This window comes from Alosa alosa, chromosome 22, assembly GCF_017589495.1.
Source record: "Alosa alosa isolate M-15738 ecotype Scorff River chromosome 22, AALO_Geno_1.1, whole genome shotgun sequence".
NCBI classification, from domain to species: domain Eukaryota; kingdom Metazoa; phylum Chordata; class Actinopteri; order Clupeiformes; family Clupeidae; genus Alosa; species Alosa alosa.
The window spans coordinates 4,510,141-4,520,140 of record NC_063210.1 but is presented as its reverse complement, the minus strand read 5'-3'; the positions used below and the strand labels follow the sequence as shown (position 1 = coordinate 4,520,140).

General features: G+C 50.8%; 1 protein-coding gene across 5 annotated transcripts in view; it reads right to left on the bottom strand.

Moving 5' to 3' along the window:
• Positions 1-10,000, bottom strand: part of cyth1b (cytohesin 1b) — a 69,450-nt gene that overhangs the window by 15,050 nt on the left and 44,400 nt on the right. For all 5 annotated transcript variants that reach the window (XM_048233015.1, XM_048233017.1, XM_048233013.1 and 2 more), the window contains exon 2: positions 4,557-4,639. In XM_048233015.1, coding sequence (XP_048088972.1) covers positions 4,557-4,639 — 83 coding nt within the window. The remainder of the gene's footprint in view (positions 1-4,556; positions 4,640-10,000) is intronic.

The following is a 10,000-nucleotide window of genomic DNA, read 5'->3' as shown; positions in this document are numbered from 1 at the left end:
CATAATTACACCCTCGGGAGGAAAATAAACAATCTCTAACACTTAGGATACTGCTAGTCTCACATACTGCACATGTGCTCGGTAAAGGGAAATTCCCTCCATCATGGAAAATTCTAGACTGTAGTGCTCTTGGCTTAAGTGTTGGCCTGTAAAGTGTCCAGATAAGGCCAGTATGGGGAGGCTGGTTCAGGTGAGTGGGCTGTTTGAGAACAGCACAGGTGCACATCTCCCATGGCTATTAGCCCGTTGCTAGGTGATCAGGAGCTTCTATTGGGGCCTTGGTACACAGTGATTCATTGATGCCCATTAAAGTCTGACTAAAGGACAAGGAGTACAGCATACAGGCTGACATCACCTCACCTCACCTCATGTCAAATGCAAATACACACACTGGCACACACACACACACACACACACACGAACACACAAACCACACCTGTCTGTCTCTATGGAGACAGGTTCCATGAGGTCTGAGGAGATTGTAACTCTTTGTCTCCATCAGGCAGACATAATGTACCTTATTAGGCCACATATGGCCACACAGTGGTGTGTGGGTGTGTGTGCGTGTGAGTGTGTCAGAGAGAGAGAGAGAGAGAGAGAGAAAGAGAGAGAGAGAGAAAGAGAGAGATTGAAACAGTAGCACACCACAGTGCTTGCAGTCTAGCGTGTGTGTGTGTGTGTGTATTCATGTGAATGTGGCAGTGTCCAGTTGTACACTGCTTCTCATCCATCTCTCTTCATAATTTAATTTCGCATGACAGAAGGAATGCCTGTTTATGTAACCATGGAACTTTGCCATCCGAATCAATTAGAACACTCAATGAGAGAAGAAAAAATCACAGCATACAGAATTCCGAGTGTCTTTGTACGCCCGTGTGTGTCTGTGTGCATACTTTACTTGACATACAGTAAATATCTACTCTGTCTGAAATAAACAAAATACACGCAAACACATAAAACACACACACACACACACACACACACACACACACACACACACACACACACAGACACACAAGATAATGATGACAGCTGTGCTGCTTTCCCTTGCTCGTCTCTTGGGTTTTCCTTAGTCAGCTGGTCCTGCTGAGGAGATAGCCCACCTACCTCAGAGCGTCCATCAGGCCTGCTGACCCATCATTAGGCGCCCAGCGGCGTGGGGTCCCATCAATACACCAGCTGATTTACTCTGGCTAATGAGCGGGCACGCTAACTGGCCAACAGACAGCCTACCGACACGTTGCCACCCACACCAGAGTGGACAGAGCTAAGATCTAATGGCCTGGCTACTGTCATGTGTCTCATCTAAGCAATGCTGGCTGTCAGGCTGGATCAACTCAACATCTGACCCAACAGGACGGAGATCCTGAAGGGGTGGACAATGCATGAGTCACAGGAGGATTTAGGGAAGTGATGTGGCTCGTCAGTGTGTGATGCTGTTCTGGTTATGGAAGATGAGAGAATTTGTGAGATGGGTCTGTGTGCATCTGTCAGGTACAGTACAGTCTGTGAACATATCTGGACGTAGCTCACTGTTGCAGGCAGCGCAAGGATTTTGTGTGTGTGTGTGTGTGTGTGTGTGTGTGTGTGTGTGTGTGTGTATTGCTCTCTGCCACGGGGAATTCTTCATCAGGTACATTGGTCAGGGAGCTTGAGGTGAAGGGTAGTTATTGGATTCCCTTCAGTCTCATAGAGCACACCCATACATACACATACACACACACAGCAGCAGATTCCCTCTGGGATCCATCATAAGACTCATGATCTCAGTTCATGAGTCTCACCAGCACGACCAGCACGACCAACACACACACACACACACACACACACGGAACATATTGTACCCCAGAGACACACACTGATACATACACAGCAGCACGGTTGAGACAAAGCTCCCTCCATTAGCATTAATCAGGAGCTTCCATGTGATATTTGGAAATCAAATGACCTTTGATTAATGTCAACGTGAACAAGCTGCTGCTGATCCTGAGGGGGTTCTAGGTCTCTCTGATGTCAGTGGGGAGAGAGGGGGGAGGGCTAAGGAGAGAAATCTTCACAATGTGCGTGGTTTGACTTTGACTCTTTCTCTTTCTCTCTCTCTCTCTCTCTCTCTGTCTACCTTTCATCACAACTAATTGAGAACAGTAAAGAGAGGGAGGAGTTGGGAAGATCTGAGAGAGGGTGAGAAGAGTGTGTGTGTGAGTGTGTGTGTGTGTGTGTGTGTGTGTGTGTGTGTGTGTGTGGATAGGACAGATAGAGACAGACAGAGATAGAGTATCTGGGATGTGTGGGTCCTGATAAGCACTGGAGAGGGACAGAGGGGCCCAAACTGCAGCGCAGTTTGCAGCGCAGCGCAGCACAGCGGTGTAATTAAGCTGGAATGGCAGGAGCGCAGCAGGAATGCAGTGGCCCGTTTTTACTCGATTGATTAAGTGATTAACCGGGAGAAGGGGGGGGAGGGAGGGGGGACCGGTCCAGAGGCCGGCGTGATCAATGATCCGCAGTCCCCTTACGTAAATGAATCAGCCTAATTGAATTTAGTCAGACGCAGACTTTAGGTCGAGGCCCCCATCTGCTCTAGAGGACACACATACACACACCCTCTCTCTCCTTCCTCCTCCAGTAGAAGCCCTCTCTCTCTTCCTCTCTGTGGGTGTCTCTCTATCCCTCTCTCTCCCCAGCCTTCTTTTCCCCTCCTGTAGCTCTCCTTCTCTTTCTCTCCCATCCCCCCCCACAAGCCTAGAAGCAGCCTTCACACAGCTAGCCTCTTTTGTTCTACCGAATCAGTGAAGCGAACACCTCCTCACCCCTCCTCCACACACACGCACGCACACACACACACACACAGAGTACAGTACAGTGCAGGAGGGAGGTGTGTGTGTTTGGGCAGGGAACTGTGACACTGCCATGAGGTTGTACAAATTAATTAGGATAATTTATTGGGCATCTGGTCCCCTCAGATGGGCCAGATAGGGGCCAGGCTGTGCTTTACCACGGATGCTCCCCTTAACAGCCCTTAGGAGTAATCACACAGACACACACACACACACACACACACACACACACACACGCACGCACGCACGCACACACTCACACACACATACACACACACACAAAATCCTTGCGCTGCCTGCAACAGTGAGCTACGTCCAGATATGTTCACAGACTGTACTGTACCTGACAGATGCACACAGACCCAGCTAGCTGTCCTAGCTGAGCTGGGGCTCTCAGGGAGATGAGCACAGAAAGGCATCAGCATCTCCTCGGCTGCTGCCCTGCTCATATCCAGACAAGTCTGCTGATCTGGGATCTGTGCAACCTTTGAATGATTTTTAATGGTGTTTTAATCACTCACTGAACCTGGCCAGTTCACACACAACGCTAGAACACATGAATACATACTGCAGGGGAATATAAAACAAACGGAGGAGATTTGTGAGAGCAGAAGTACAAAAAAATTTACTCTCAGGAATTAGAAGCCACAAATGTCAAGTTAAATGACCAGGGGGTGACTGCTCTCAACCTCTGAATGGTTTTCACTGGATGTGGGGATGGGGTATGGGACTGGCAGTGATAATGACCGCCTGCTTCCCTCAGTCCTCAAGCCTCTGCCTGCAGGCCTGCGCTGAGGAGCCTGGGAGCCTCTGGCCTGAGAGGTCACCTTATGAGAGGAGGAGGAGAGGAGAGGAGGAGAGGAGAGGAGGAGAGGAAAGGAGGTGAGGAGAGGAGGGGAGGAGAGGAGGAGAGGAGAGGAGGCGAGGGTGGACTGGAGAGAGGCAGAATGAGGGTCAAGTGAGGGAGACGGAGGGGCAGACACAATCAGGATGAGAGCAGAGCAGACTGCTGTTAATATTTCAGCAGCAGCAGGCGGGAACCTCGAGGTCAGCCAGAGAGTCTGCATACACTACACACAGAGGAGAAGAGAGGAGGAGAGGAGAGAGGAGGAGAGGAGAGGAGAGGAGAGGAGAGGAGGAGAGAGGAGGAGGAGAGGAGAGAAGAGAAGAGAAGAGAAGAGAAGAGAAGAGAAGAGAAGAGAGGAGAGGAGAGGAGAGGGAGGAGAGGAGGAGAGAGGAGGAGAGAGGAGGAGAGGGAGGAGGAGGAGGAGAGAAGAGAAGAGAGAAGAGAAGAGAAGAGAAGAGAGGAGAGGAGAGGAGAGGAGAGGAGGAGGAGGAGGAGGGAGGAGAGAGGAGGAGAGGAGAGGAGAGGAGGAGAGGAGAGAAGACAAAGATGATATTCAACAGAGCTGTAGCGAGATGAGATGAGAGGAGAGCGAGTAGGAGAGCGGAGGAATTGATAGAAGAGCACAGTAAGGGTGATGATGAGGAAGAGCACAGTAAGGGTGATGATGAGGAAGAGCACAGTGAGGGTGATGATGAGGAAGAGCACAGTGAGGGGGATGATGAGGAAGAGGAATGAGAGAAGGAGAGAGGAAAGACAAACCACAAGAGCATGATAGGATATCAGGAAGCCCCGCTAGCCAGACACACCATCCATCTGTGTGTGTGTGTGTGTGTGTGTGTGTGTGTGTGTGTGTGTGTGTGTGCAGACATCTGTACCTGTATGTCCTCTAGGAGCTCCTGTTTTCGGCGTCGGATATTCTCCAATTCCTGCTTCTCCTCTGGAGTGAGGTCGTCTGGCACTACAAACAGAGAGACGAGAGAGACAAAAGTGAGCAGGATACACACACACACACACACACACACACCCAGCGGCATCTGATTCATGTCATGTAGTAGTTCAGGCTCCATCTACAACCTACACAGAATTAACATGAGTCTCTCTCAGTTCCTCAATTATTTATCTCGGAGCGGCAGACGCAGTAACAAAAGAGAGAGAGAGAGAGACTGATACAGAGAGAGGAGATGGAGGAGAAGAAATGGCAAACTAAGGGCAAGAGAGACAAGTAAAACAAACATGTAATCTCCTCTGACACAAGCCCTCAGCCCACCCAGGAACACCACTTTGTATGCCCTCCATTCCTCCCTCCTTTTTCTCAGTGTAGTCTCTCTCTCTATCTCTTTCTCTCTCTCTATCTCTTTCTCTCTCTATCTCTCTCTCTCTCTCTCTCTCTCTCTCTCTCCCTTTTTTCCCCTCTCAGTCTCGCTCCTTTACTTTTTTCTTTTTCCCTGCAATGGCACAGGGCCTTACTAAGTGCAATGACCCTCACTCTGATTCAGCAGCCATACAACTGGCCTGTCGACCACCTGGCATGTCCAGGCCAGCGGCCGATCCATACCGCTCAGCACTTATGCGCCCGTGCTAATAAAACGGAGCTGCGTGCCTGCCCTGCACGCGGCCGCACAGCCAGACACAGTCGTTGGCTTTAAGTGGCTGCGCTGAGGGGAGGGTGGGTGAGAGACAGAGTGATGTCCAGCCGCGGCCAGAGAGCGCCTGATGACCAGCAGGGACTCTGACTCCCCTCTGGCTGCCAACAGGACAACAGGACTCTTTATTTATTTTTATTCTAAGCCCCCCCCATACATACATATACACACACACACACACACACACACACAAACACACACACACACACACACCACCCAAAAGGCTTTGCCTTTTGCCAGGCCACCATTCATCTGGTTAAATAAAGGTTAAATAAATGCTGGGGCCAAGACCCACATAGTCCTCCATGAGGATGCATCTACAGGTAGTTCTCAGGTCAGAAATGACCAGGGGTGGTTTTGACTTGGACAGTGGGCAGTTGACATGGAGCAGTTGAAATGTGAGTAACCCTGGTCATGGGGTGTTCTGCCAGAGAGGGTGTGTAAGGCAGCCTGCGACAGAGTGTGACCGCAGTGCTCCGCATTACTTCCATTGCATTAGTGGCTGGCTGCCCATCTCACTGGACCGACATACCAGACTTGCGTGACACAAACATGTGCATCCCGACCTCCAAGCAGTCAGCTCAGAGACTGGTCCAAACACAGCGGTAAAGTATGCACCCTCGCTCGGATAAACAAAAGGCTACCACGCATCAGGAATAGCTGGAGAGCCCCACTCTACATAAGGACTATAGCTGTGTGGATGTGTATGGAGCAACTGATGCATTCCTCTGTCTTACACAATACAGCTCAGTGACCTCCCCCAACCCCCATCAGCTCAGTGCTCTCCATAGCACCAATGCACATCACCTGTTTTGTATGATAAGAATGTGTGTGTGTGTGTGTGTGTGAGTGAATGTATTAGACAGCAGATATATGGCTGCCCTTTGGACAATACCGCAGTGACCTCTCCCAGCCTCCATGAGCAGGCCACTCTCTCCACAGACCTAAAGCTCTGCACTCTTGAGCCCAAACCACTGAAGACCTTTGCCCTCCCACTGAAACCCATTTCCCTCTCTCCACGGTGGCCCACAGAGGGGTCATCTCAACCCTGACCTCTGGGAGTCTCTCAAGAGAGCCTACTGAAACGGAGATGGGTGCTGGGTCAGATTTTTAGGGCTAATCAATTCCTCCTGCACCCCGATAGCACATTCCACAGTAACCTAGGCGATGCGATCGGGGGCGCATCAAAGGATGCTTGCAGTGGTTTCCATGACAACAACTGCCTGCCAGTGGAATCCTCACTTTTACACAAGAAGTGTCAAGTCGTCCAGTCTGAGTCCAGCCACTCTGACGTACGTGGACAATTGTTGTTGTGGTCTCATCTGCGTTCTCCATTGAAAACAATTGGAGTAGCTATGCATCAAGCATGCAGAGAATTCGTTTAGAAACAAATGAAAGCCACAAAACATCAACAAAAGTAAAAGGTCACCTCCCATTATCTGTCTAAATGTCAAAACAAACACAATTATAAAAGGCACAGCAATGTCAAAACGTTTGAGACTGACAACAACGCATGCATTATGTTATGTGGCCTCCTGGCTTGGTGTCAATGCTGCCCTGCACTGAAGACGCCGGAACAGGCCCTGGGACACACACAGGCCTGTTGTGCTTACAAGATTACTTGTCTAACCAGCAGACAGCTGCCCAAAGTGGTGTGTTTGTGGAAGTCACGGAGGCCGTGATAGGTGGAAAACAGGAAGTAATTGTGTTTGGGAGATAAAAGAGCAGGAAAGCTCGCGTCTGCTGCCGCCAACGCTGCTGCTGTGCTGAGAAGTCATCTATCACCAGCAGGACAAGCTGCACACAGCCTCCTCTCTCTCCCTCCCTTCTGCACCCCTCCCCACACACACACACGCACACGCACACGCACACACACACACGCACACACACAAAGACAGACAGAGAGAGAGGGAGAGAAACACCCCATCTTCGTTCCAACACAACTCACAACCCGCAAGTGGCGTGCCCCCCTGCCTTCATCACCATGGAAACACACCGCTCCAGCGTTCTCGCCTCAAGTTCCAGAATGCCTGACAGACACGGAGCAGTCCCCCCAAAATACATACACAAAGCACACACACACACACACACACACACTTACTTATACTTCCAAAGTGCCCCTCCCCCTTCTCACTGCAGTAGCTGCAGTGCCAACATCCATCCCATTTACAGAAGCCCTGCTCATGCCAACCTGCTTTTACTGCTGACTGAAGTGTACTCCACAACCTCTACTGCTGCAAATACCCATCGCTGCAATACAAGACAATCCAGTCTATTTCAGCAGAGAGACTCTTATTCCTTTTCCAATCTCACACCGGAACTTTGAAATAATAAATAACCGAGCAGCAATCAATAACCTGGGACCAATAATCCACTGATAGTCCACTGATAATAATCCTTCTGAAAGAGGTCAAACCTCAGATGAGTAGAGAACCCCCTGAACAAATAAACATCTCAAAGAGCAGCACAATATATCCTAAACACTTAGGAGAGACGTGTGTGTGTGTATGTGGGGGGGCGGGGGGCATAGAGAAAGGAAGGCATGGAGAGTGAGATGGACAAAAAGACCATGTTGCATCTGTGGTTGGCAGCTAACATCTGATTGTCCTCGCTGAGTGGATGCTGCTGGCGTCTCCTGGGCTTTTATCTCCAGGCTGCAGATGCAGTGGACTCCAGAGGCGCTCATCTCCTCCACTGGCCAGCAGCACTCTCACTGACCCCCACCACCACCACCACCATCTCCTCCCATCTTCCACAGCCTGAGTAGCCTACCACCGGGAGAGTGAGGAGGAGGGATACTGCTCAGAGGAAGATCCAAAATAGCAACGCCTGGAGTACACTGGGAACGTGCGTGTCCTGCACCGATCTGCAGCCGCGCCGCTGCGGGACGTGAGTGTCCCCCGACAGCCTGCACAGAGGACAGCTGGACTGCATGGACAGTTTTAAGAGAATCCATAAGTGTTTTGGTGTGTCTAGAAGGCCAAGGACTTGTGGGCTTTACGGCACATGTGGCCTGAAGTCACCCTAGAGTCGCACAGCTGTGTGACCCTCGGTATCAGGAGACAGACACACAGCAGACGGGTGCTGTGCACATGTGTGAGCCTCCGACTGGGGAGGACTCGGCCGCTGCCTCATCACTAAACTATGCTGGACAGCCTGCTGACCTAAACAGCACGTTTAACTCATAATCATCATCAACTGCACCGAATTGGTAATGCTTGGGTTTAGCATGTGGCTAGCCAACAATGAGGAAGCGGGGGAAAGTGACGGATGACTCATGTCATATCGGAGGAAAGGGTGGCGTAGCGTGCAGAGGTGACTGGCTGACGTGCTTGCTCAGCCTCGTCACTCTTCTCTGAAGGAAGAACTGGCCAGGCCCAAATCTCATTTCTATTAGCTCAGCAGTCTCCCCTGATGACCGAGCGGTCCCATGGACGAGAGGAGGAGATGCCTGGACCGGGCCTTGGCTCTCCCCTTCAAACGCCCTCCGCAGCAGAGAGGCATATTCTCTGTGAGCTTGATGAGATTAGGCCGGCTCAAACGTTGTCGGTCAAGCGCTGGGTCATTTTTTTTCCCCCACACACCACTCCATGCTCCGTCTGTCTGCGACCACAGATTTCAGGCTTGTTCGCCGTGAGAACAGAGGGAGTGTGATCTTAGGAGCGTTAAGTGACTGAACTAGCAACTGAAACCCTTTAAATGTCGCTTGACTGGACTAGACTGAACTGGACGCTAAATCATTTAACGCCAACCAGGCTCTGACCATCCATTCTCCTGGGGGTTTACTTCCCCAGTCTACATCTTTGAGTCGGATGGCATTTGGGGAGAGGGAACTGGGGCTTCAAATCCCAGCTCTGGCCTACTTATGTGGTAAATGTGATAAATATCAAAAATCATAAAATTAGGTTAGGTTAAGCTTAGATTTGATTTCAATTCCTGCCAGCAGCCTTGGTGTACGGGCACAATATAGGACAGCCATGGGCTTCACAGGAGCGTGCCCTGAACACCATCGGACCAGAGCACTAAGTCCTACTCCCCTAGATTCAGCTGTGATAAACTGGTTGGCCTGGCAGCTTCCAAAGGAGGTTACCCTGTCTGCTGTAATGTCTTTAGCGGCCACGCCAAATGTCACCCACCGCCAAGGAAATGGCTTTCCTTTTCAGCGCAAACAAATAAGGCTAAGCCCAGGACATGGGTGCATTCCCGCCACGTGCACTGAGCTGGAAGTGGCTGAGGCCTCTGGGATGTGACCCAGCTCCGTGACACGCCCCACCAAGGGAGAAGCCGGATTGGAGGCCTCACTGCAGAGCAAGCGAGTGGGAGGAGCCTCATCCTTTCCCTGTACCACCCCCACCCATCTCCGAATCACCAGGAGAAATCAGAGAAATTAAAACTCCCGCAAGCCCCTGAGGGCGGCGAGCGGACTGTCGCAAGTAGGACAGAGCAGCGACTCCAAGCTGAGGAGACCCAGATTTAAACACACTCTAATCAAAAAGCCCAAAATATATTCTAGAATCTTCCACCCCCATTGAACACAGGCTAAAATACCCAACTCCTCAGCATTCCCACGTCATTGTCCACCCAAAACGTCACTTCACTGCCCACCCTATAAGAGTGCACACCCACAACATCAGTCCTCCTTGTGAACTCTCTACTATGTCCCAAAACTCACTTCC